This window comes from Talpa occidentalis, unplaced genomic scaffold (genome assembly GCF_014898055.3).
Source record: "Talpa occidentalis isolate TD23 unplaced genomic scaffold, MPIMG_talOcc4v2.1 talOcc4.6, whole genome shotgun sequence".
Lineage (NCBI taxonomy): Eukaryota > Metazoa > Chordata > Mammalia > Eulipotyphla > Talpidae > Talpa > Talpa occidentalis.
In genome coordinates, this window is record NW_023604972.1 from 129,530,482 (window position 1) to 129,558,332 (window position 27,851).

The 27,851-nt window shown below is 35.3% G+C and overlaps 1 protein-coding gene across 5 annotated transcripts in view; it reads left to right on the plus strand.

Moving 5' to 3' along the window:
* CDH12 (cadherin 12) overlaps window positions 1-27,851 on the plus strand; it is a 783,460-nt gene that overhangs the window by 729,157 nt on the left and 26,452 nt on the right. For all 5 annotated transcript variants that reach the window (XM_054687850.1, XM_054687851.1, XM_054687853.1 and 2 more), the window contains 2 exons: window positions 8,317-8,504; window positions 23,404-23,657. In XM_054687850.1, the coding sequence (XP_054543825.1) occupies window positions 8,317-8,504; window positions 23,404-23,657 (442 nt within the window). The remainder of the gene's footprint in view (window positions 1-8,316; window positions 8,505-23,403; window positions 23,658-27,851) is intronic.

Below are 27,851 nucleotides of genomic sequence, written 5' to 3' on the forward strand. Positions count from 1 at the left end.
AGGGAAATAAAGTCTTTAATGCGTCCTACCCGATCCGCCAATCTGGAAACCCAAAGTCACTCTCAGAGCTGGCAGGGCACTGTGAGCTGGCGGGGAGCCAAAATGGGGGACCCCTCCAAAGCCCACGTGTCTGCCTTATATCAACCTGGCTGCTGAACCCCACCCTCAGGTCCCAGCCACCTTCCCTTTGGTGGGGATGGGATTTGGAGTTCCCAGTGTCTTTGGCTTTGGCCTGGGGTGGGGGTGGAGTCCACAAAGCCTGTATGGAATTAGCTTTAGGACATCATTTTACCCCTAACAGATATACCAGTGATGTTTTGGAATAAGGTAAAATTTTGCCAAGCGCTAGTGAAATTAAAAATATGTAAATAGAGTGAAGTTAAAATATAAAGAATGCTTATGCTAAGGGCAGTCAATGAAGTCAAGGTGATAGTTGAAAAAATTAGGACAAGAAGAGCCTGGTTCAGGGAGTGTGAAACTATGGTTCTTGACTATGATTGCAAGGAAGAAGAGGAGGGAATTTAATCAATCCTATTGTTCAGGTCTAAATCCAGGACGATAAAATTAGAATCTCCTGTGTGGTCTGTGAGGTGGGCAAAGTCCAGAATTGTATTGGCTCACAGATGTTAAGGAGAAATGGGCTTCTGGAAAGAAGGAATAGCCAAAAGTGTTGAATACTGTTGAGAAATTGTCCCTGCATTAGTGACATGGATGCTGTGGTAATTTCAGAGAACCTTAAGAGCGTGATGGGTCCTGTTTTTAAGGGAGAATAAAACTTGTAATGGAGTGATTGTTCAGTATAAATGGGTAGCAGTGACTATCTTTGGGAAATTCTGTTGGAAAAAAAATAAGGGAGTTGCTGGAATAATATTTTGGGACTGGAAATTTTTTATAAATAACCAAATATAAGCAGATTGTGTCTTCTCGGAAATAGTATCAATTTAGAAGTATTGATGTAGAGAAAATAACCTCTAATAAATTGTATGATATTTATAAATGTTTGAAGCTTGTTATGAGGAACCAGGAGACCTCAGGTGAAAGGAGAGAAGGGAAAGAAGCTTCCAGATATAACAGTAGGTCAATACTGAAGTTTCCGCTGCACATTAAGACACAGTGGATACGAACCAGTATAGTGTAGTCCCAGAGCAAAATTGAGAATTCACAATAGAAATGTCAGAATGCACTTAATATTCTTAAATCCTTCAATCTCAGCAGTTCAACTGTGTCCTAGAAAAAAAAATACATTCTATAACATGTGAGTAGAGGGAGAATTTCATGTGGAAATATTTCTTGGAGACTGTCATGCAGAATCCCCATCTATAACAGCAAGGGAAGGTGCTGCCCCTTGCCTCTCAGGTGTGGCTAGGGAAGTCTTCCCTGCAACAGGGACCAATAACAAAGTCCAGTGGATTTCCTAGACACAGGAGGAAACCCATAGACGGATGCCTGTGTTGTGTTTATGAAAGATGAAGTATCCTAGGAGAAACAGAGGATAGGGTTTTTGTGGAAAAATAATAACATGACAAAATGAGGGGTTAAAATTGTGTAAGCAGAAGGGAAAACCAATCCAGTCCCTGTACGTTCTTCTAAAGATTTTTTTTTTAAGATTATTTATGCATATAAGATCTGGGGTATAAGCCAGAGGTGTGGGGGGTGAGAGGATACACCAGAGACAGAGTGGGGAACAGAACAGGCTGATTGACTGAACCACACTGCCGAGGGGAGCAGCGGGTGAGACAGGAGAGGTCTGCTGTGCTGTGTGGGTCAACTCCCTGGCTGGGGATTGAACTCGTGCTGCAGTGGCTGCCAGTAGCTTGACTTAACCCCTTGTGCCACCAGGGAGGGCCCCTTGCCAAAGATTTTCCATCAAATGAGAATCAGTGTGTGGAATGGATAGTGTGTAGACTCAGAGACTGGTGGAATGGTACCTCAAAGCAGGGTGATGCCTTTGCACATGCTTCGTATTGGATGTATCCAGCAGCTTCCAGAAGTGCCAATGGGAAAGTCGGTTTTAAAAACCATCAAGAGCCCCTTGCTTTCTTGCTCCCATGGTGACTGAAGAGCTGGTGAGTGAATGATCAGCCAGGAAGTCCTGCCAAGCCAGCCATAGCCCATCTGCTGCTGGCCTGGTTGGTTTGGAGTCAGGGTGGCAGACAGAAGTCTTAATTTTGCAAAGGTCTGAAGCACTAATAAATATGATATATTAGAAATTTCTAATTTCCAAATCTAGAGTGGGGAAATCTTTAATTTTAGTAATTTGCAAAAAATCTCCAATTTTAGGAATTAAAGTGAAGGTAGGACTACCTATTATTTAAAGGTGAGTAGAAACATCTTTAGCTCACTATAGTTTTCATGCCACAAAAAAATAAAACATATTCACTAAAAGTCTAAATGAGCAGCGTGGGGTGAAGAAAAAATAACATGCTTTATTATATTTTGCATGCTGTGCTTTTTCAAACGAACTGTGATATGATGTGGGATTGTTTGAAGTTTCAGGAAGCTGAGTTCTCTCGTATGTGATCTGATTTTCTTTTCTCTGTGCAATAGGAGACAAGGTCACCAACCGAGAATGCAAGTAGTAAAAACAGCAAAGCAGAGGTTTATGGAGAGTAGATCAGTTTAAAATAGAAGTCACACAGAATGGTAATATTACCTTTGTAAATTTGTATGCTTTGCAACCAATCTTGAAGGTGCATTTGAAGTTAGTGATCAAAAGCTGCTCTTCTAGTTCTCCTACTCACTCTCACCTCGTCCTTTGAGAAGGTGCATAATCACTATCATGTAGGGCTGGATTTTACCAGATTTTAGTAACAATGGACATAGGCAGAATAGACCGGTCATAGGTTAATATAATGTTGAAACAATAAAGCTTATATTCCTGGTGGATGAAGAAAGAAGACAGGAAAATAATACTGGATTGCAAGATGTTGACAGATTAATGTCCTGGCACTAATCCATGTTGAAGTTATTTAAATTTATCCTAAGCTTATGTTTATTTTATTGATACTGTCACGTCAATATCTAATATTCCAGTTGATAGGTCTGAGTGGAAGTGATAGAACAAACCAAATGGGAAGGCAAAGGACTATGATCACATTGGCTTGGTTAACTGATTACTTCTGTTTGGGGTGTTTTGTGCCACCTGACCTCATAGCCTCGACATCTCCTAATTAACTCAGATTCTCAGCTTAAATGTCAGAAAAATGAGTACTATTGCTTTACTTTCCTTTATAGTACTGGTGTCATTTGCAGTCTTACTGTGTGATTGTTTAATGTCTAAGCTCCTCATTAGTCTACAAATGCCATGAGGATAAAGAGTCCTTTTGCAGTTTCTTTCATTGTTTCATAGGGGAGGCTACTAAAAACCACAGTGGAATCAGGTATCGATAATTTGAATTATAACAGTTATTCTGCTATTCAAACAAATTTGGAAAGGATAATACTTAACTCTAAATTTTTGTGTTAAGTATGACTTCTCTGATCTAGAAAGTTTAGAGCAATGAGTTTCTAATGGTGAGGGAAAACAGAAATGCTGCTATCATTAAATATAATTTCTAAAATGCAATCTATTATTTGGGCCTCCCTGGTGGCACAGGGGTTAAAGTCTCAGCACTATTAAGCTATCACCAGCCACAGCGGCAAGAGTTTGTTCCCTGGCCAGGGATCTGATCCATATGGCGCAGCAGACCTCTCCTGTCTCCCCCACTGCTCCCCTCAGCAGTGTATTTCAGTAGATCTTCCTGTTCTGCTCCCCACTCTGTCTCTGGTGAATCCTCTCATGCCCCGCATCTCTGGCCCAGACCCCAGTTCTTGTCTGCATAAATGAAATAAGCCGGTTTTAAAAATGTAATCCATTAACATGGATGTATTGTCTGTGTCAAAATTCAAATGTGTATATGGCTACTTAAAATCTGGGCAGTTACAACCTTTTAAAAGTAAGGTAATTTAGCCAATAGCTTAGATTCCAAATACTTGACATTTCCAAAATTTTGTTCCTTCTAGGCTCATGCTAGGAATGAGCAGGAGCTGTCTCTGTCATGATTGAGAAACCATTCCCTGTGTGTTTAGAATATGAGATACAGCCAACTCCAACTTTGTTATCAGGATGGTTCTTCCTATGGACTATATTTCCATTACCTTAATTTGGGCTTATTGAAAATCCTCATAGCTTCGGGCTTATGAAGAAATTGACAGCATAATATGTTCTTCAACCACCAAAATATTTTTATTTCTGAATCCTCCAATATTCAAGATATAGGAAAAAACGTTTCAGTTAAAAGTAAAATGACCTTTGAGAAACTCTTACCACTTTCTCTCTTTTATCTCCACACAACGTTGGCATTTTGTCTGTTACTATTTTGACAGGAAAATATAGCTTTATATAGATTATTTACAAAAAAATGATTTGTAAATTAAATAGTCAATATAGATATCAGTTATGGAGTTCCATGAATATTATAAAATTGACTTTTCAAAATTAAAACCATAAAGGATATATTTTTATTTTATCATTACACCAATTTTAAAGATCAAGAAAAGAAATATCAAAAATGATGCCAAAGATCACAGAGCTAATACATATTGATGACAGGTCACAGTTTAGGTGGAATTTCTTTTTATGCATACAGATACATTGTTGGTATTTATTTTTATATGCTATTTTGCCTAATATTTACCTAAGAGATTAAACAATAAAATATTTATATATCAACATTTTATTTCTGTGTAATTAGATGATAAATCACACATATCACTTATGCTTGATCACTATTTGACAATTTAATGTTTGAAGTCAATCACTGAACAGTTGTTGCAATGCACATTATTTTCTAAAGTTTAAACATCTATGAAGTTCAAATAAATGGTCTATGTGTTCAGGTTTCTCAAAATGGTTGACTTTTTTTTTTAGATTTATTTATTTTTGCATAGAAGAACTGGGGTACAGGCCAGAGGTATGGGGGTGATAGGATTCACCAGAGACAGAGTGGGGAGCAGAACAGGCAGACATGCTAAAATACACTGCTGAGGGTAGCAACAGACAAGATAGGGGGGTCTCCTGTGCCATGTGGGTCAGCTCCCTGGTGGGGATCAAATTCAGGCCATTGAAGTGATAGTGTTGAGACTTAACCCCTAGGCCACCAGGGAGTCCTGTTTGACTTTCTTATCAATTTGAAATAATTTCTACAATTGCCTTCCAGTATTTCTAACATTTTTTAAATTCTACTTACCTCCAGATTAGCTATCATGTACAAGTTAAGTTTTTTATGCAGTTGGACACTAAGATCTTGAGTGTTGTTTCTGAATAGCTAAAACCATGAAATAAAATGCATTTCAGAGGAGAATTTGTTCTCCTTTGGAGAAATTGGTCATTCCATATTCTTTTTATTTTCTATTCTTATTACAGAATGGTAATGTGGAAATACACAATTCATTCATTCAATGAATATATATATTCAGGTCCTATAGTATTTATTTCTGAGTAAATTGCAGCATATTCATTTATAGTCATTAAATAGTCCTTTTTTAGTATTTTTCCTAACACTTGAAATTTTCCTGAAATAAATGTCCTCAAAAAAAGGAAGTAATTATAGCATATATCTTTTGTTCTTAGGTATCAATAAATGCATCCTGAAACACACCTACGGTTAGTCCTAGTCACCAAAGTGTAACATTTTAAATGTCAGAGTTTCCGAGAGGATTTCCACCTAACCTATAATTCAGTAACCAATGCTTTTACCTTTCTTAATTAACAAAAAAGGTCTGTAAGTAGCTACAGAATGTGATCACTATAACTCCACCTTCACTTTGCACAATTTTCTCCTCTATGAGAACATGGTTCATTTTTAAGCATGGCATGTATATTTGATGAATATGCAAGTGTGTATTCTTATAGCTGCTGCGAACAATTTCTTGTCACCTGTTTTATTTCTTAATCTGTGTTGAACAGGTAGTGCCATTAAGATGTTTCATATGCATCAAAATTAGGATGCCAGCAAGATGATGGCAGTGTAATTGCATAGTACATCATAAGCCAACCCTCCTTGGCACAGCTGAAGATTACTTCAGTTTTGAAATAATCTGAATGACCCCGCTTTTATTGCTGTTGAGTTTCTAGAAAATGATAAAATGTCAAATCATTGGAAATAAACCAACAGAACCTAAACAATCTGACATGACTAATGCATAGTTTCTCTGACTTGTTCCATATTCTGCAGACTTTATTACCAACTATAATATTTTATTGAGAAATGTTGGTCTTAACGAATGTGTCTTCTACCTTACTAAAATGCATGTCTGCTATATAAAGAACAGAAAATTCAGTGCTGTGTACATCTGTGCTTTATGTATACTAAAACCTCTATGCACAAAAGAGATGTAAGTGGTGAATCACTGTTTTAATTCTATTATGTCTAAATTTTGGTAGGGGATGTTATTAAACGCTATTGACCATGTACTTTTGACAATGCTGCTCTTCAATTTATTAAATAATTATAAAACTGTAAGCATATGACATATGGGCAACTTAAAAAAAATTTAAAAAACTGCCCACCTATTGGCAGAGTGATACAAAGAATGGCTGTCTGTACATTTATTGTTATTGGCCTCATAAAATGTTTACTTATATAAAACCCATATCTCAGCCTATAGTCTTGAAAAAACTATATAGCATCTATATAGCATGCTGATCTCATCTGTGTCCTTCAGATTACCTTCAGAGTTTGAAAAATTCATGTTGGATGGTCTCAGTTCTGTAAACCTTTTCAGCTTCGCTAACAATAATCACCAGGTGATGCCAGACAAGATTATTTCACTTGATTTTTGCCTCTTTTATTTTTGCTTCTTTTTGAATGAAGAACTAACCCATAAGGTAATAATTAACTTGCAGTTGCTCCTATTTAAATGGGTCAGAGAATAATTTAGCAGAGATATTATTCATACTTTAAGTCAGATGGCCACGCTTTCCTCAAGATTCTAGTTAAATCTTCCACCCCCCACTTTTACAGCTACCCTCCCATTCATTGTTGGCCTTGTCTGAAAATTGAAATCCTCTACACCTGACAGCTCCCTACCTCTCTAGAATCTCTGTTTGTATCTATGTCTGATAATTTTAGACATATGTTTCCCAACTAAATATCCTATTGGGGAGGATTTAGAGTGCATTATTCCAAACAGATCTGTACTTCTCTTTTTTTATCAGGAATATTCAAGATATTTCCTACGTTCATGTTTTACTCACTCACCATGTGCCATGACATTGACCGTGAGCAGAAATACCAGGTTCTTGGTGTTTCTCAGGTTCTTTGTCACAATCACACAAGGACAGGCTGAGCATGTGGATATGTCACTGATAAATCACTTTTCTATTTAAATGTTATTAAGAAAGAGAGAAAAAGGGAAATGAAAAATAACTCACGTTATAATAATATATACTGTATATTTTCTTCATGTTATCCAATACAAAATCTCTAAAATTTGTTTAAACAATCTATACATTTTTAGTTTGAGGGCTATTACAATATTTCCTGATTTAGGGATATTTTTTCAAAGACATTTTTTTCTGATCAGTTTTAAATTCATGGTAATATAGGTGCTCCACCTGGTGGTAAAAAAATATAAGCATTTTATTTAATTTTTTTAAAAACCAAGAAAATAGAAAAACAGAAATTTATATCTTTATTTTAAAAGTGTATAAAAGTACCTGGTAGGCTTCCAAGTAAAATTTTACTAATCATAATTTCAGTAGATTATAGAGAATGTGTCTTAATGAATGTGTCTTAACAAATGCAATATAAATTGAGAATTTGATTATCCATATATCTATTTTACAAGTTATCTTTACTTTCATGATTTATACTAATTGAGTAAATAGCCCGACTCTTTATTTGATTATTTATATGTATATTCTATCTATTTATGTTTGGAAACATAACTTTCTGCAAGTTTCTGTCAGTTTATCCTTTTTATCCATGTCGTGTATTCTGGATTGTATTGTATTAGTAGCAATTAATTTCATGAATATCCCCTTTCACATTTGAAATCATTTACATGTCAATGTTGTTAATATGTTGAGTATTTATCCTCACAGCAATTTTAACACTACTATTTATAATGTCCATTTAAAATTCTAGAAGAGAATTTATTAGTGAAAAGTAGAGTGAATACTTCTTGTCATAATATTTGATGGAAAATTGACTTTTGATTTCACATTATGTTCTAAATTTTATTTCATTCTATAGACATTGTTATTCAAGCTGTTTTTTTTACTCTATACTATGCTAGCTCCACTGTCAATGTGACTTATATATGTCTTATCAGGCATCTTCCATTTGAAAGTTCCTGAATCATCTCCTATTGGATCAGCCATTGGAAGAATAAGAGCTGTGGATCCTGACTTTGGACAAAATGCAGAAATTGAATACAATATTGTTCCAGGAGATGGGGGAAATTTGTTTGACATCGTGACAGATGAGGATACACAAGAAGGAGTCATCAAATTAAAAAAGGTACATAGAAAAGACTTTGGACAGATGAAGTCCCAATAGTAAATAAAGAACAGAAAGAGTAAAAACTGAAAATGACAAGTAGAAAAGTAAACCTCATTTAATATATCATTTGTTTTTCCCTTTCCTTCTACAAAATTCACTCTACCCCAAAATGCTGTATATCCTACAAATGTAATAATTAGCATTATTTTAACCTACTTGATATATTTTTGCTTTCAGTCCCATTAATCAGGCTACTTTTCCCATATTTGCCCAGGAACTCTGAATTTTTTCAAAAAAACAATATATATGGTAATGAAAATCATCATGGAAAGAAACACAATTTTCATATACATTATTTGTCATTTTTATCCCCACTATTGTGCATAAATTTTACCTTTTCTTGAAATTAATTTAGCTGCAAGATCTCATTCAGTAAAATTATATATTCATGTTGAATTTTCAAAGTACATATATAAAAAATATTTCCGTCAAATTCTTGTCAGCTTCATTCCTTTATTGTTTGGTGTGCTTTGTTTGCTTTATATTCTGTTTCTGTTCAGCAGCAAGTCAATGAAAAAATGTCACTTAATTTTTCTTTAAAGAGGTCTTAAAAAAAAGAACCACATGTAAATGGCTTTGCAGACATCAGTTCAAATGGATATAAATATATAAATTCTCTTAGTAATATAAAAAAGTAAAAATAATTTCACATCAATAGCTCATAAAATATAAGTGTGAAATTAAATTTACAAAGTAAATTGAGGTATTAGAATTATCAATATTGTGTATGCTATGTATGTTTATATATATTCATATAGTTATAAATATACTTTATATGAATAGTTTTCTATATTTATTTAAACAAATTTGCCATCAATGCCAAAAAATATTAATATCTAAGTGTCAGTTTGAAAAAATGTGTGGCAATCTTAAATTTTTTCTTAAGAATTTAATTCTTAATGAAAATTAAAAGAAAATGATGTGCTAACTAAGGTGCTTTATATTATGTCTAAATGGGTTGCTATTTAAAAAATGATTCAATTGCATCAATCAACATTGTTTAAATACTCATTTATTATATGTCATCACTACAGCAATAAGAACATGTCTTTCTAGTGTATGAAAACAATATAAAGAGAGAGTCATATTTTAATTCTTTTAAAATGTTCTCTTTCTTAACTAGATTAAACTTGAGATTTGTGAAACTATAATGATTTTATTTACCTTTGATTTATATAAATGTAGAAAGTGCATCTCCAATTTAATTGCTTCCTATTGTGGTGCATTATTGTTATCCATGCTGGCATACAATTTATTTTCTAAATGAAATTTAGTGTCCATAACTAACATTCTTTCGGTCATTCAATGGATATTGTTGGTGTAGCAACTAAATCCCAGATCAGACTCTGGAATCTAGAGAAATACCAGTGAAGGTATAGTCAATTATTTTCCATTCAGTTGGGAATTCAGGTAATAAATTAAAAAGCACTATCAGTAATCAGAATTCAAGGTTGAAAACATAGAGCAAGATAAAGGGATTATAACAGGAGAGTGATGGAATCTTATATTGATGGTCAGAAAAGGATTTACTTTTAGGTTAAAATTTCAGCAGAGACCTGAAACAGGCCCAAAATGCACCATGCACTGTCTCGTGATGGGTGTTCCAGAATGGTTGAGCATCAGTTGCAAAATCTCTGCTATGGGCATCCTGGGAAAAGTCAGTGAGACTGAGCGCAGTGAATGGAGGGTCTGTGTAGAGGAAAAGTACACGATGGAACTCCTGGTAGGCCAGCACCAACACTTGAATTAAGTCAAGATATGGGAAACGGTGTTGAGTTTATATCAAATTGCTTTTATCCTTGTAAAGTTAGGCTATTCTGACTGTCTGACTGTCCTGAAAAGAATAACCTGAAAGTGAGGATAGAAATAGGCCAGTGAAGTGATTGTAGAAATCCAGGAGACTGATGATGGTGATACAGACCATGACACTGTAGCAATGGAAATTGTGAATTGTGAAAAATGGGGAGAGTTGGCTACATTTTAGAGGAACAACCAAAACGATTTTTTAAAAAGATTTATTTATTTATGCATACAAGAACTGGGGTGCAGGCCAGATGTGCAGGAGGGTGCGAGGATTCACCAAAGACAGAGTGGGGAATGGAACAGGCAGACTGACAAAACACACTGCTGAGGGGAGCAGCGGAGGAGACAGGAGAGGTCTGCTGCACCATGTGGGATTCTCGCTGGCTGACCGGGATGGAACCTGCGCTGCAGAGGCTGTGGACAGCTTCACAGCGCTTTACTCAGCCACCTGTACCACTAGGGGAGGCCCCAAAATGATTTTTATAAATAATCTGATCAACAGTAAATTACATCAAGCATTTGTTGTTTTTCTTTTTATTACTATTTTTTTCTTTTTAATTTTTTTTATTTATACAAGAATCGGGGTACAGCCAGATGCACGGGAGGGTGAGAGGATTCACCGGAGACAGAGTGGGGAACAAAATAGGCAGACTGCTGAAATACACTGCTGAGGGGAGCAGTGGGCAAGACAGGAGAGGTCTGCCGCGCCATGTGGGAATCTCCTTGGCCGGCCGGGAATCGAACCATCGCTGCAGAGGCTGAAGACAACTTCACAGCACGGTGCTCAACCCGCTGCACCACCAGGGAGGCCCCTACATCAAGCATTTGAATAGGTTTGCTTTCAATGTTGTAATTTATTTTAGTCTTTAAATGAAAAAACTCCAGAGGTAATCCATAACTGCTAAACTGTTGTTCTCTTGGAAAACTAAATTGCAGCTTGCAAAGAACATTTGCTGAATCTAATTTTTTGAGATTTATTTTCATTCTTTTATTTATGTGAAACTGGTTTACAATGTTGTAAATGTATAATCTTCATCAGGGAAATTGCTTTGCAGTTTTGTTTTTATTCTTTTTTTGTTCTTTATTCTGATTTTGTTATGAGGAAATGTTGGCCTCATAAAATGTGTCTGGAAGTCTTCCTTTTTTCTCATAATTTTTTTGGAAGAGCTTAAGGATTATCGGTTTTAGCCCATCTTCGATGGTTTGGTCGAACTTGCTTGTGAAACTGTCTGGTCCTGGTCTGCAGTTTTGGGGGAGAATTTTGATTACAGTTTCAATTTCCTTGCTTGTAATAGGGCAGTTCAGATTTTCTGTTTCCTCCGTATTAAGTCTCAGATGGTTGTAAATTTCTGAGAATTTGTCCATCTCTTCTAGGTTGTTCAATTTACCAGCATGCGATGTTCATAATAATTTCTTATGATCCTCTGAATTTCTGAGATGCCTTATGACTTCTCCTGTTTTGTTTCTGATGCTATCTGTTTAAGTGAGTCTAGCTAGAGCTCCTTCTAATTTTTTATTTTATGAGCCTCACTAGAGCTTCATCTATTTTGTTGATTTTTTAAAAGAACCATGTTTTTGGTTTCATTAATCTTTGGACTCTCTTTTTGATTCTTTAAAATATGAATCAGGAGGACATTAAAATTTAAATCATGTATCTGTCTGTGTCTTTCTAATAACCTACCTACCTACCTGGTATGTATGTTGTAATGTGTGCATATGTGCGTACATATACACACACATATATAACTTGATTAAACATGACATTTTGGTTTTATAAAAATTAGACAATGAGAAAATATTCAGTTGAATAAAGAATATGAAAAACTAAAAATAATTTAAACAATTGCAGTTCTTTAGATTTTTATTATGTTTGAAGACTTTTATAGAACTATTTCTGCATTTATTCTGCAAGGCCTCAGAAAATTTTATCTTGCACATATCATTAGGAGTCCTATAAATATTGGATGCATGATAATAAATATGTATCTAAACATCCACAGCAGTATTTAATTTCCATAATGTTCTTAAAATTGCTTTGTGGAAACTTTCCCTTTTCCCTATATCCCAGTATAGAAGTGCAAGAAGAGTTTTCATGAGAAACCAAATTCATACAGGAATTATGTTAAGTACATTAAATGTACCAAGAATCAAAAAATATGCATTCTCCACTTGAATATGCAGCTATTTACTGAATGCTTATTGTTTTATTATTTGACAAACATTAGAGCATGATATTCTTTGTTTTCAGAGTGTTACTTTTTTTTGTAAATTTAATTAAAAATAAAATAAATGCTGCATATTTTCTGAGGCACAAATGCTGTTGTTTTACCTTCAGAATTTTTGTTTTCCCTTTATTATTTTCCCCTCTCTCCTTTTTCTCTATAAAGGGAGGGTCTAAGTGGACAAAAATTATGGTCAGGTTTATATGAGCTGAGACCAAAAAAAGACATTTTTATATATTTTATTTTTTAACCTCAACTTAGATTCAGTTTATGAGCACTGTGACAGAATGCCATTTCACGTGTCACTTTGAATTCAGAATAACATTATGAAACTTTATAAATCTCCCCAAGGCTCAAGATATTGGTTTTGAAAAAAACACACAAAACTATTCTTATTCTACATTATGTCATATATTACTGAGCAAGTAGAAGCAAGTAAATAGTGATATGTTGTCATGTATTATATCAATTAAAACACTAACAGATGATAATAAACATTTTAAATTTTATATCCTATCTAAAAATTTGGAGGTAGGTTACATCTTAAATGAGATAGAAAGATGTTATATGGAATTATTTGCTATTTATCTAAAATGAAAAAAATAGAAATCTTTTAAAAAATAAAATGAATAAAAATATTTTCATATTAAAAAAGTCTTACTATTTTGATGTTACTTGGGAGTATTATTTCATATCTAATGACTGTGATCAGATTGAATTCCAAGCAAAAATTTTTTTTTTGCCTTAAAAGCATAAGGTAAAATAATTCATTCTTCATCAGCATCAGGACCTTTTACTAAAGAGATTCAGCTCTCAACTGGCACCATTGGAGCTTTATATTTTACTTCTGTCCTGTTACTCAGTAAAGCTCTTTTTTTTTTGGAAGTCTTAGTGTGTTCATCTGAAATGTTTTGATAGCACAGCACCATCGTGTGGTTAACTTTAAAATAACACTTATGATAAAAATATAATTGGAATAACTATAAACTATACACCTCAATTAATTAAATTTAAAGTACACCGATCTTTAACAATTCTGAAATACATAATTTAAAAGAACAGTAAGTGATGTCTTTGCTTCTCTAAATATCATGTGCCTGTTTTTTGTACATATTTGTCTTAACCTTTTTTAAACTTTTTACATAATTTCCCTAATCAGTCTCGCCAACTCCAAATTAGCCCCAGACTAACGCACCCAATACAGATTGTTTTGATGTTTTATTGGCATCTCTGTGCATTTCATAGTCTTGTCCACTCAAAATGTCTAAAGATAAATGCTTTCTCTTTTCTCAACAAAAGGCTGACTGCTCATGCTTTCTCCTGGAGAAGGTTCCACCTTGTTCCAAATTCATTATCCAGAAACTGAGGTTTTTTTTCTTAAGATAGTTCCATGGACTTTGACATCCTCTTGCCAGGCAAAATTTAAAGACCAGCCACGGATTTCTCATGAACAAGGGTTAGAATTTACTCTCTAAATTGTGTGTTGACTTAACAACCCTTTTTATCCTCTCCATGATGCCCTGGCTACTCCTTCAGCCTCACTATCTATCTTCATCCACCTTGTTCTTCCATCCATGAATGCATGGCTAAAACCAAACTCTGTTCCTCTTACTGTCATACTGAAATTAGCTATTGTTTTCATCACTAGTAAAACTCCTGCACACACATATGCACACCCATACACGTGCACTCACCCACACAGGGTACACTTCAGATACACCCAATTTATTGGAATTTCTACTAAAATTATGCTAGTTTCCCTTTTTCTTTTACACAGAAGACTGTCCTACATGAGTATCTTAACTATTTTCTGTTCTTTGCTATTTATCTCCTACCCTTCACACCAAAGACTTCGTGAGTTCTCAGGAAAAGCTGATTACTCTATACTTCCTTCCCAGATGTCAGCATTTCTGTCAAAATTCTGTGACACTTACAGCATGGACGGTTTAAAATCATCTGATTCTTCCTACTATATTTAGACTCCCAAAGGTACTTTATCATTTCTATATTTGTGTAACCATGATGAAGAAACTATATAAAGTTGGATTTTAATTGATTAAAATCCAACAGCAGTCTTATATTGGTAAAATTTCTGATACACTGTTTTTCTTAGTTCTCACATATTATGTAAAGTTTAACATATTTTTAAATTATTTTGAAATAGTGTTTTATTGGTAATAAATTTGGGAAGCAGGATGCTCAAGGGAGAATTATAAATTTTCAAAATCACAACATGCATAAAATTATCGTATACTTTTAAAAAGCATACATTTTCAACTGCTGTTAACAGCAATACAGGTTAGAAGCAAAATATGAGATTAGTCACTCACGGAAGCTAAAGAGATAATTGACCTCCCTAGATGGCTCTAATTCATAGTATATATGCACATAAAACATGTGTTTTAATTAAACAATTATAATGGTTAATGAAATAGCTCATTTTAGGAAAAATATTACCAGAAACCTTCATATAGAAGCAGTAGAAGTATTTCAAAATTTGTTTTGTCTTGTTTCAGTTACTGAATTTGCTCCAAAATTTTTGCCACTAAAATATGGGCATAAAAATAATGTCCATGATTTTTAAGTTAGTTTATTAAAACTATTAAAAGATTGCAGTGCTACAAAATCCCAGAAGGTGTAACTTACCTACAATAGAAATCATTTTTAGTAAGACAATATTGGCTTATGAGACAGTACATTATTTAGAGATATTGGATCACGCACTTCAGGTGTATGATACCTCACCCCATCTACCACCAGGTTACCCACAGTCCCCCACCATAGTCCATCCTGCTTCTTCCGCACCTTACTCCTCTCCCCGACTCTGATGCCTCAATCTATACAGTCAGATTTCTGGGAGTTTTTATTGGTTTAGTTGTATCTGGTGCTTTTTTGTTTCTTCACATTCCACCTATAAATGACACCATCTACCATTTGTCTGTTTTCTCTGAATTATTTTGCTTATCATAACCCTCTTCATACACCCATGTTGCAAATGACAAGAGTTTATTTATTTTTATAGCTTAGTATTCCACGGTGCATATATGCCATATCATCCTAATCCACTAATCTTTGGACACTTATGTTCTTTGCATAGCTTGCTCATTGTAAATAGTGCGGCAATGAACTTAGTTCATATGGCACGGATATTAGTGATCTTGCATTTTTCAGGTAGACATTGAGGAGTGGAATTGCTGGATCCTATGGCAAATTCATTTTTAATATTTTGAGAAGTCTCAATACTGTTTTCCACAGGAACTAGACCAGTCTACTTTTCCACCAGCTGTAGACAAGGTACCCTTGTCACCACATCCTCCCTGATACTCGAGGTTTCTGGTCTTTTGATGTAGGCCATTCTCACACATGTAAAGTGGCATCTTGTTGTGGTTTTGAGTTTCATTTCCCTGATGATAACTGGTGATGAACATTATTTCATGTGCCTGTTGGCCATTGGCATGCCTTCTTTGGAGAAGTGCCTATTTAACTCTTCTGCCCATTTCTTAAGTTAATTCTTTTCTTTTTGTTGAGTTGATGAAATCTTTGTGATCTCTAATATCAGCCCCTTGTCAGGCGTATGGTGTGCAAATGTTTTTCCCAATCAGTAGGGTGTCTTTTTGTTTTAGTTATAGTTTCTTTCACTGTGCAGAAACTTTTTAGTTTGATGTAGTACCAAATATTTATATTCTCCTTTATTTTTTTTTATGGTCGGAGACAAATCCACAAAGACATCAGTGGATCCTAAGATATGGTGTGCTTTGTCTAGTTTTTTTTTCCAGGTATTTAGTAGTTTTAGGTCTTACATTCAAGCATTTTTTATCCACTTTGAGTTAATTTTTGTGTATGGTGTGAGATAGTGTGTTGCGTCGAGCAACACCACACTGATAAAGACACGAGAGTCATGGAACAGGCTGCACAAGGCAGGATGCTGCTGAGAGCAAGATCCTGGCCATTTTTATTGATAGAATGATCACAGAGCATCAGTGTGTTAGGAGGACAGGAAAAAGGATGGTGAAACTCAGGAATGTCATCTAGGGCTTGGGGGGACACGAGTCTGCTGACCATGTTATCAGCTTGATGACCAAGTGTTGTCATCGAAACTAGACCCCAGACCCAAGGCCATGATCAACAAGGCATTCCACTGATCAGTTTCTGTGGTCCCTTGTCATGCATCGGTCCTCAGCTCCCCAGGCGTTCCTGGTCATACCTCATGATGTATGAGTCGGGGGTAAGTTTATGCATCCATCCTCAGCCTCCCAGGCATTCCTGGTCATACCTCTTGATACATACCCTTCCCAGGGTGATCACGCTTTCTGCTCTTGATTGAGATGAAAGGCACCGTGTAGGGTTTGGCTCATATGGCTGACTGACCAGTTCTGAAGGGCAGTTCTGACCTTGTATAGGAATGCAGAACTGCAGGTAACCATAATGGTGGCTGAACAGGCCGCTTAAGTCTAGCAGATCCACATTAGTGGTCAACTTTCACTCTTTTGCGTGTAATTATTCAGTTTCTCCAACACCATTTATTGAAGAGGCTTTCCTTTCTCCAGTGCATACTCTTAACTCTTTGTCATAAGTTAACAAAATTATTAATGTGATTTTAATTCACCCATAGAAAAATTAAGTGCATTTCTAATGAATAATTCTGTAACACATTTATTTAAAGATCAGTTTTATGAAACTTGTGAAACATGTCTCTTCACTTGAACATTTCTATTTGAAAAACTTTTGTGTCTGGAATTCCATTGTTTTTCTAAGGCAGTTTATTCATTTAAAACTCAAATACTGTCAAAAATGTTCAGCATGATAAAACAACTTTATATTCCAAATAATTGTTTGACATTATTGGTGAAATATTATGTTGCATCCCTTCCTCAGTGATGAGAGACTAGAGTCTCCTATTGCTTACTCTCACAAACTTCTCTCTCTCTCTCTCTCTCTCTCTCTCTCTCTCTCTCTCTCTCTCTCTCTCTCTCTCACACACACACACACACACACACACACACACACCAGCATCTGCCCCAGCCCAACACATGACATACATAACAAACATCTGCCTTTCAAGTTTTATGTTATCCCATAAGCAAGCTTCAGGCAGGTAGTGATTTCTGTCTTTCTTTTTTCTATTCCAGCATCTATAATCATTTCTAGAACATGGTAAGTGCCTATGAGATATTTGTTGAAAGGAGGAATAAAATGCTCCACACATCTTGCCTAACTTACCTACCTCAGACTAATATGCCTCTCACTTCCCAGGCCTTGCTCTTCTCACCTCAGCTCAGTTACATCTTCAGAAACGCAATTCCTGTCTGTTCTTTATAATGTCTGACGCTTCTGTCTGTCCCAGTTTCCCGACTTGGTTTCCTCGTAAATTTTATTACTAACTAAAAATTACATATTTTGGGTTGTATTTTCCCTTCTCTACAATGTGAAGTCTTTATAAATGGATATAATTTAACTTCCTACCCACCCCATCCTCAATCCCTACTGTCACACAGTATAATCTAATGAAATACATGATTCAATTTATGTGAATTTAAATTGACTTGAATATATTAAAGAGGTAGGTGCAGACATCACAACTGGATGATTTAATATGTAAATTGAGTAGTGATGGAATTTTAGAATAATTTCTTATGAAATGGGAAAGTGCTACCAACAAATCAATGAATTGACAGTGATCATAAAATTAAGTTTTGGGAAACTTGATTTTGGTTCAAAATAATGCTTCATCTGAAGACTTATCTTTATAGTACAGCCTGATCTAGTAAACCTACTTAATAAGAGTTCGTTCTAGTGTCTCTTTTCCTGGTGCAGCCTAGTATAAATCTGTTAGGTAACTGCTTATCTTGAAAATTAAATAGTCTATTTCAGATAAAACCACAGACTTTCGCTATTTGGAGTCACTGGCGATGTTAGAGCACATTTCTCATTAAGATCTATTTCGTTGAGAAGGTAGAGTCTTGTTACTAAAGGAAACATTTCCTCAAGTGTGGTGACATTACTGTGCTGGTGAAAATGACACTTTTCTGCCACAAAAATTAAATCAATATGGGGGCCTGCCTGGTGGCACAGGGATTAAGACAGCACTATGAAGCTATCTGCAGCCACTGCAGCATGAGTTCAATCCCTGGCCAGGGAGCTACCCACATGGCACAGCAGACCTCTCCTGACTCACCTGCCACTCCCCTCAGCAGTGTATTTCAGTCAGTCTGCCTGTTCTGTTCCCTACTCTGTCTCTGGTGAATCCTCTCACACCCCTCCACACCTCTGGCCTGTACCCCAGTTCTTGTATGCATAAATTAATAAATCTTTAAAAATTAAATCAATATGGAAAAATAAAAAATGAATAGGATACAAGTATAACTACTGTGCATCCGGGAAGGGATTACTGGGTCTCTGCCCTGGGTCTCCCAGGAGAAATCAAAGGGCCCAGGACCAAGACTGTGACTCAATCACAGTCTTTTAAATTATTGGCAGAATTTTTAATTTATTTAATTTATTTATTTATTTAACTATTTATTTATTTATTTTGTGGTTTGTGACTGAGGCTTCTCTGTTTTCTGTTAGGCGTTGGTCAAAATCTAGTCTCAGTTCCTGTGGGGACCCCTTATGCTCCAGCCAGGAGAACCCCTGCACTCACAGGTTTACTTCCAGGCCCAGAGGAAATCATCTATGTTGCCTCTTTCTTTTAAAGATGCACATGATTAGGTCAGACCTCTCTGGTAAAATCTGTTTTTAATTAACTCAACATCAAGTGATTAAGGACTTTAATTATATTTGCATAATTTAATTTTCCATAAAACTTAACAAATTCATGACCCAGTTCACAGGCCCCTCCCTCACTTCTAGGCAGGGAAATATATGAGTAAGATCACTGGGAAGAGCAAATTGGGGGTCATGTTGGCATTCTGTCTGCTAACACTGCTGTTTTTAAAATCCCTCAAAATAGAACTATGCTATCTATTTTCACTCAACATTGTCTGTCTGGAAGCATGATCAGATTTGGTAGAGCCCAGGGAGGTTTTTCTCTTGTGTTGAAGCCAAACATTGCTTATCCCTTTTTGAAGCAAGAAAATCATTTAACATTTAACAGTTTATATTATTATTCATAACCTGGACCTGATCAAAGAGCAGAAAAAATATTGAAAAACTAAGTTGCAAAACAGTATTATCTTACCCAACTCCAAAGTACAATTAAATATATTCCTTTTCTTATGGTGTGGTTCCTTTCAACACAATTCTCTACTATGTGAGTTTTTTCCTGAAAATTCTGGTTTCATTAACCTTCCTTAATTGAAATAACCAGGAGGCAAGAAGTTACTCACCCAAATATTCTATTCAATCAGGAAAGACTTCCTTACTTTTACTTTTTAGGAAAGATTCTGAAAATTGAATGGACCCGAAGCTGTGCCACAAAAGTTTCTATTTATTTTGCAAGAGTTAAATGACCTTAACTTCATAACAAGGAGTTCTGTCACAGAAGATGATTCATTGTCTGACGAAAATAATGCCGTTTGTTCTGTACTTATTTCAATACTCGAGGCTTTTGTTGCTTGTAAAGTTGATGAGTTTCTTTCCTCAACACCCCCCCCCCCCACACACACACAAAGAAAATGGAAGGTAGTCAATCAGAACAGTAGGATAAAAACAACTAGAGAGATTTCACTGTTGATTCTCTTTACTTTTTCCAAGCTATCTATTTTCATAAAGTAGCATTGCCTCAGGATCTGGGTCATGAAGAAGTAAAGCCATGAAGGAAATCATTATGGCCTTTCTCCTACTACTTGCTCCAGTACTTTGATCACCGCAGGATTCATGTTTTCAGTTGCAAAAAAAAAAAAAAAAAAAAAAAAAAAAGAAGAAGAAGAAGAAAAGAAAAAAAAAAAATCTGTATGCACAGACAGGTTCTTTCAATGCAATCTGTCTCCCTGATCACACTCTCTCCCTGACCACCAGATAATTACCTGCTGTGATAGGTCAGCAGATCTTAAAAGGCACAAAATATGTCTGATCAACTAAAAAAAAAAAAAAAACATAGAAAGGATTTCAGGACTTTAATCTCTGTGCTTGAAATATACTTTGAATTGGGGAGTCAAACTCATCAGCTAGCTCAAGTATGTTCATCTAATAGGTCAATAAAATGTATGTCTTGTGTAGAAGAATTTGCCTAATCATACAGATAATCAGAGACATTTCAAAGTCTAGGATAAAGTAGAGTGAAATGAGAAACAATTGGCACTTACTCCTACATTCTGAAAAATTTATTCTAGGTCCAAAGTTTGCAGTAAATATGAGCCAGGATTGCTCAATTAACTTTCTAAGCAAAAGGCCCTCTACAATGATAATGTCAAATAGTTTTATGCTAGAAGCTATGAATTACTAACCAAGAAAAATTATATTGTTTGACTTTCATAGAGCATTTAGTTTGCAACAACAGAAAATCTATTTTATCTTTAATTTAAATCAGCCAATGCAGCCTTTTCTGCTATACATAACGGCTCAGACTTTTCTCAAGGCATCTAATTTCTCTTAGTACATTTTCTTTTTTTTTAAAGATTGATTTATTTATGCATACAAGAACTGGGGTATAGGCCAGAGGTGCAGGGGGTGAGAGGATTCACCAGAGACAGAGTGGGGAGCAGAACAGGCAGACTGACGAAATACACTGCTGAGGGGAGCAGTCGGCAAGCTGTGCCATGTGAGTCAGCTTTCTGGCCAAGGATAGAACTCAGGCTATAGTGGCTTGTGATAGCTTGATAACGCTGAGACTTTAACTCCTGTGCCACCACGGAGGCCCTGGAAGTTAGTATGTTTTCAAACAACTTATCCACTAAACAAAATGACATGCTTCTCTCCATTCTGTTTGTTGATTGTCAAGTGAGAAAAAATCTCATTTGCCATGCATCTTCTTATCACTGCACATAGTGCAGTGATAAAAAGTCACATCAGTGACTATTCAATCAAGTCAGTTTTGAATGGTTTCATTTGTTTGATATTTCTTTCCCTTGAACCCAATGCTACTGTTATTAATAATTTGAATTATTGTTTTTACACTACTCAGAAACTTATAAAATAACCCTAACTGATCTTAAGTAGGTTGGTTCTTCAAATACTTGAAAATGTTAGTCCCATGTTGCCTTCACCTGTTTTCACTCTAGGTTAAACTTTCCCAGTAATTGTAGCCACTTCTAATTTTTTGGCTTGAATAGTATTTCACAGTTCTGAATGGTTTGTCTTTTCTTGAGTCTGATTCCTTAAAATACTCTAGACCAACTGCAGAGTGCTCAGAACAAGAGCATCATGGACTGTCTCCTCCCTTTTTATAGTTACTTTATCTTCATGTAAACAATATCGCTAAGATTAACCATGGCCTATCTGTATACCATTCTTTCTTGTGTTATCTTTAAGGGAAATCAAAATTCCTAAAAAGACAGAAGTAGATATTAAAAAAAATTGAGTACTCTATGTAAATATATGTGGGTTAGGTTACTACAAAATATAAAAGTAATTGAATACACAGCAAATGAGAAGTGACTAAAATGGGGTCAGGTAGATAATAAAAGGAATAATTACAGGGAAAAATAAATATAGATCTCCTAAATGAAAATGAAATTGAAAATTACAGTGAAGGAGACTGAATGCCAAGTCAAACAGCTGTTACAATTTGCTATAATACATTTTCTGAGGTGGTGAGAGCTTGGAGAACTTCATAGTTATTTTTTTTTTCTTTTCTTTCTGTTTACTCAGAGAAAGTGCATAGAGGAGCAATCTTGTCCTTAGAAGAGAAAAATATCACTTCTACTCTATCTTCCCCCCAATAAGGAAAAAAAAAAAAATTTTGTTGAAGCAACAATTTACAAGTCTTTGTAGATATGTGAGAGGGAATTTAATAAGAAAGTAGAAACTTTAAGGGTTCTGTAAAATCACTGTTAATATTAATTTCTGGTTCTCTTAGTTTTTGATAAGTGATCAGAAGTCAGAGTCATTGGTTGCAAAGGTTTCATTTAAATAAATCAATATAGCAGCATCATATTTGTAGACCATAATTTATCTGGTGAGAGTATAAAGCTAACATTCAGAATAAATGAATATAAAATTAAAATTGAGGATCAATGACTCCAGGAACAAATGACTTCCAAATATTTTGTTTCAATTTCCTCTTTAATCCGATTATGTATATTCAAAGTCTTAATTTTTGGTAAAGTATTCTGATTCTGTTTTTCAATGCCCATTTATTATATATATGATATGCATATATGTAAAATTATGGGAAAACAAAAGGACAGAAATCTTTTCATAATTACCATTGCATGTCTTAAATCTGGATATAGCCCTTTTTCAACAAAAAGACCTATATATTCAAGAGTATTTAGCAGAAGAATGTATTGTTGTCAAAACAGGAAGATTTTCCAGGAAGAAATATATTTTGTATTCCAATTTTTTAGATGTAATCCCAAATATCTTCAACTATTTTTTCAACTGTGTTTTAATCACTACTTCTCACCACCAGATGTCAGTATTGGATAAGAGCAGAGAATGCCTCCTACAAGACTTGTTTTCTTGTTTAACTTCGCATAAAATGGATAAGACCTACCTAGCATGTATGTGCAATGCCCATATATGTTATTTAATATATGCAGATGATTATATTTACAAGAAACACAGATTAATCTACAAGAAGGCGATTCTTAAATTGATTATCTTGTACTTAACTCTAATGATTAAAGAAAATGAAATTAATTCAGACCAGTACAGTTGTTGTTAACTTGCAAATTTCTCTGAAGCTTGGCCACCTTCTATATCGCCTTACTGTTGCTTTATCTTCACTACAGCCATTAGATTTTGAAACAAAGAAGGCTTACACTTTTAAAGTAGAAGCCTCCAACCTTCACCTTGACCACCGCTTTCAATCTGCGGGTCCTTTCAAGGACACGGCCACAGTGAAGATCAGCGTGCTGGATGTGGATGAACCCCCGGTTTTCAGCAAGCCTCTGTACACCATGGAGGTTTTTGAAGACACCCCGGTGGGGACCATCATCGGTGCTGTCACTGCACAGGACCTCGATGTGGGCAGCAGTGCTGTTAGGTGAGAACATTTTCTTTCTTGAGTGTCAGAGAAAGTGATTGAACCTGCGTGAGTTATTGTTATAGAATATGATACTTGATTATATAATGACTTTATATAAGCTCTAGAGGAAGGACCTGACTGATGTCAGTCCCATGCTAACCAATCTCTGTTTTTCACCTGTAAAAGGGTTTAATAATACAGCCTCAAAGGGTGAGTCTCCATAATACAGATATTTAAGATACCTTCACATTGCTTGGAATATAATAGACAGTTATGCATTTTTCAATCATTCTCAAACGCTGTCCCTTACCCAAAGTGAGTGAATGAGACCAATAGTTTGATCACTTGAACTTGCTCTTCCTTTTTTTCACTGTGACATGTGTGTCTGTGGGTGGAAATACAGAGTCCATCTAGAGTAAGATGAATTGCCAAATTGCTACAATTCCAGACTTTGCAAGGAGCTCCTTTCTGACCTAAGGCTGCTGGATCATTGTCCTGTAGCTTATTTTGAGCCTTGTTTTGATTCAATGTAACTTCTATACACTTAATTCCTAGTCCCAGGCCCACAAAACATGCACCCCATGATTTACTGTTCACATCCATTGATTTCTACAGACCCAACTATTCTGATTACAATGAACCAAACAGAACACGTGAAGGGTTAGGGAAGTGAGTCAGGGAGGAAAGAAGAAAGAGAAAGAAACACATGATTTATTCTAATAAATCTTCTACTACTAACAGTAAAATCTTAGTATTCAAGAATCAGACCAAAACAAGTATTAAGTAGACTGTTAATGCAAAATACTACTCTATTAACAGAGGGAAACTATGCCTACATATCTCATAAGATTTTATGCTATGGAATATATAATAACCATAAATCGTAGATCAATCAAATAGTAGTTCATTCGTAGAGTTTAGGAAAATGACTTGAGAGATTGCAAACTGCTCTTTGTATTCATTTAATCTACCTCCATGCCCTCAAGGGCTGAGGACAATTTTCCTTCTTCAAGAATTTCTGTGATCATCAGAAAACTCAGTAAAGTGCATTTGTCTTGGGAAAAGGACAACCATGTTGTATGTCCATATTGCATGATTCACTTTTGGTTAAACTCCAGAAAACTGTATTTATCACCAGTGTTGTAGGGACATTTTTAAGAATCTGCTGCATTAGTAGCTGTGGAAGGTTAATCTGTCATTAATCTTGTTCCTGAGCTTGTGGATGCTGTTGATATCTGTGAAAAGGGGAATTCCCCAGTGAGTCGATTTACAGATCATTTCAAGAATATCATCAGTTATGGAAGAAACATTAAGGTTGTAAGAACATAATAAAAAGGTAAATAAATTTAGATGGAAACTCTGTACATTTCAATAAATGAAGAGAATTTAATTTGCTAGTGAAACACGCTATCTTAGAGAAAGGCTGAGTTGTTTAATACACTATATATTCTATTTTAGAAGACCGATAAAATAATGTGAGTAAAACTATTAGGAAAGCTTTGATTTTGATATAGCACTTAAAAGTAAAAAAAAAAAAAAAATAGAGAAAGTAGAAAATACCACTTGGTAAATGTTAAAGCTACACACTTCTAAACACAAGAAAATGCTTAGAGTTAAAACACAGTCTGAGGGAGCCAACATTTTACAGAAATTCTTCTTTTTTTTAAGATTTATTTATTTATTTATACAAGCACTGGGTACAGTCAGAAGTGCAGGAGGGTGAGAGAATTCACCAGAGCCAGAGCGGGGAACAGAACAGACAGACTAACAAAGTACACTGCTGAGGGGAGCAGCGGGCGGCAGGAGAGGTCTGCGCACCATGTGGGACCCTCGCCGGCTCCTCAGCCCAGCGCTCAACCACTGCGCCACCAGGGGAGGCCCCTATTTATTTATTTTTTTATGTCACAGAGGTAGTGCCTGACAAGTACTACTTTCTGTGAAATAGAGTGTCCCTAGCTTTTTCCTGATAGGTAGAAGCCTGCCTCGCTCACTGTACACAAGATGGGTCTAATTGATCCCCATGAGGTGTTATCAAAGACAGAGATGCTTTCGAATGGTCAGGAAAGCTGCCTTCCTTCCATGTCCTTGGAGTCAACAATAGGCTTGAGTCATGTCAGCTAAGGAAAGATGAGGTATGAATCACCTTTTCTTGGTCTGAAAAACATGTTTGCTCACTTAAGAGTGATAGTAAAAATCTGCTGTGAAAAATAAGTATCAAAATACAGTTTCTTGACATATTTAGTTGTGCTGTTTATTTGATATCTGTTGCTTACCTGCGTTTTCCAGGTATTAATTTAGGAGTATGTTACCCCTTTTTACTGGGAATTATTACCATTATTATTGTTGTTGTTGTTGTTATTACTATTAGTGTTTTTTTTAAAGATTTATTTATGCATACAATAGCTGGGGTGTAGGCCAGAGGTGTGGGAGTTGAGAGGGTTCACCAGAGACAGAGTAGGAAACAGAACAGGCAAATTGACCAAAGTACACTGCTGAGGGGAGCAGCAGGTGAGATAGGAGAGGTCTGCTGCGTCATGTGGGTCGCCTCCCTAGCCAGAGATTGGACTGGTGCTGCAGTGGCTGCAAATAGCTTTATAGTGCTGAGATAGCTGTTATAATTTCTTAGATCATTCAAACATATTCTAGGATCATAAGAACAAAAACAACAGGAAAAATATTAAAGGAAAAAGAAGGGATATTGTGCACAAATTATACACATGGGGAAAAAGCAGATAGGGCTGGGTATTATAGCATATTTCTAAGAAACTCAGAGAAAAAATAAAAGAGAGTGTGAATTGGAGGCACTGCAGTATAGCTAAACATGTTAGTACCTTGGGAATTTGCCCCACTTGACTTTTCATAACTGTGTTATACTTAGTGTTTGGGACCCTCAGGAGAATTATTTTCCTGAAATTGATGTTTGTATGAAGTCTACTTGCAAATGTACTGCTTACATTTAGCTTCCATTAACTCCATTTATAGAAACTAAGAAGCTGAGAAACCATTTTAACTGAAGAAAAGTATATTCCTGACTACCTTGAGCTAAAATGGCAGAGGCTGAGCCTTATAAAGATTAATTGTGAACACCAAGGTACACAAATCCTTAAAACACAAAAGAACTATTATATTTATATACCGGATATAGGTATGAGTCTGCATCTAGCATTAATTATAATAAACATAAATATGCACCCTACCTTTCATTAAGGCCTTGCATTATGTATTTGGATAAATATTTGACATCAAGAGATAATTTTTTAGCTTTCTTTATTATCTTTTATTGGATAGGAAAATGTTCATTAACATCATCTAATAGTTGAGACTCTATCCTTAAGATATTAAGTGTTTAAATTTCTCTGAATAACCATTTGCGTTTACCTTTTGCTCGTGAAAATTTCCAGTTCTTTGCCTTATTTGAAAGTGCTGAGGACTACCCTATGTAACATCAAATCCCATAGCTCTTTCTCTTCTATCTACAATTTCATGAATTACTTTTAGAGAATATCCCTGCTCTCACATTTGTTCAAAATTTTTATATTATTTTGATTTTTTTAAGATTAGTTACTTTAAATATATTATAAATTGATATGAAGCCCTCCTTGGAAATATATGAAATAATCAGGGATATTACCCTAAATTAGTTCATAATTTAAGAGTATGTGACTTACTTTCAGAATGCAATTAAGCCAAATAGTAGACCACTCATAAAGAATAAATAAAATATTAGTTATTAGGAAAAAAGGGAAAAGTTTCTTTAAGAATATGATATCTATATTTGCAGCTCAAATGGTAATTGACATATTTTAAAATGGCATATTTTTCAGAGTCATTTGGCCTTGGACAGTAGAGAAAGTAAATAATCCAGAATGTACCTGGAATAATAGGCATTTATTTCAGTTCAAGGCAGCAGTTGTGATGAATCTACTGAAAAAGACTATAATAAATTCTTTGAATACTCCAAAATACAAAAGAAATAATTCCATGCTTAAAATGTGACCAGGTCACTAGTAACAAGAACAGTCAAATGTTCTCATAAAATACTACAAATCAAACATGTGAGAGCAAAATGTTATGGAGACACCAGTGAATTCAGTGACGACTCCTTCCTACTCTAAAGTAGCTTCCTATATAATACGATAAATGCAATTATTTCTTTCTCTGTTTGAGACTATTAGCACCAATTAAAGTAGATAAACAAGGTTCAAGAAAAAG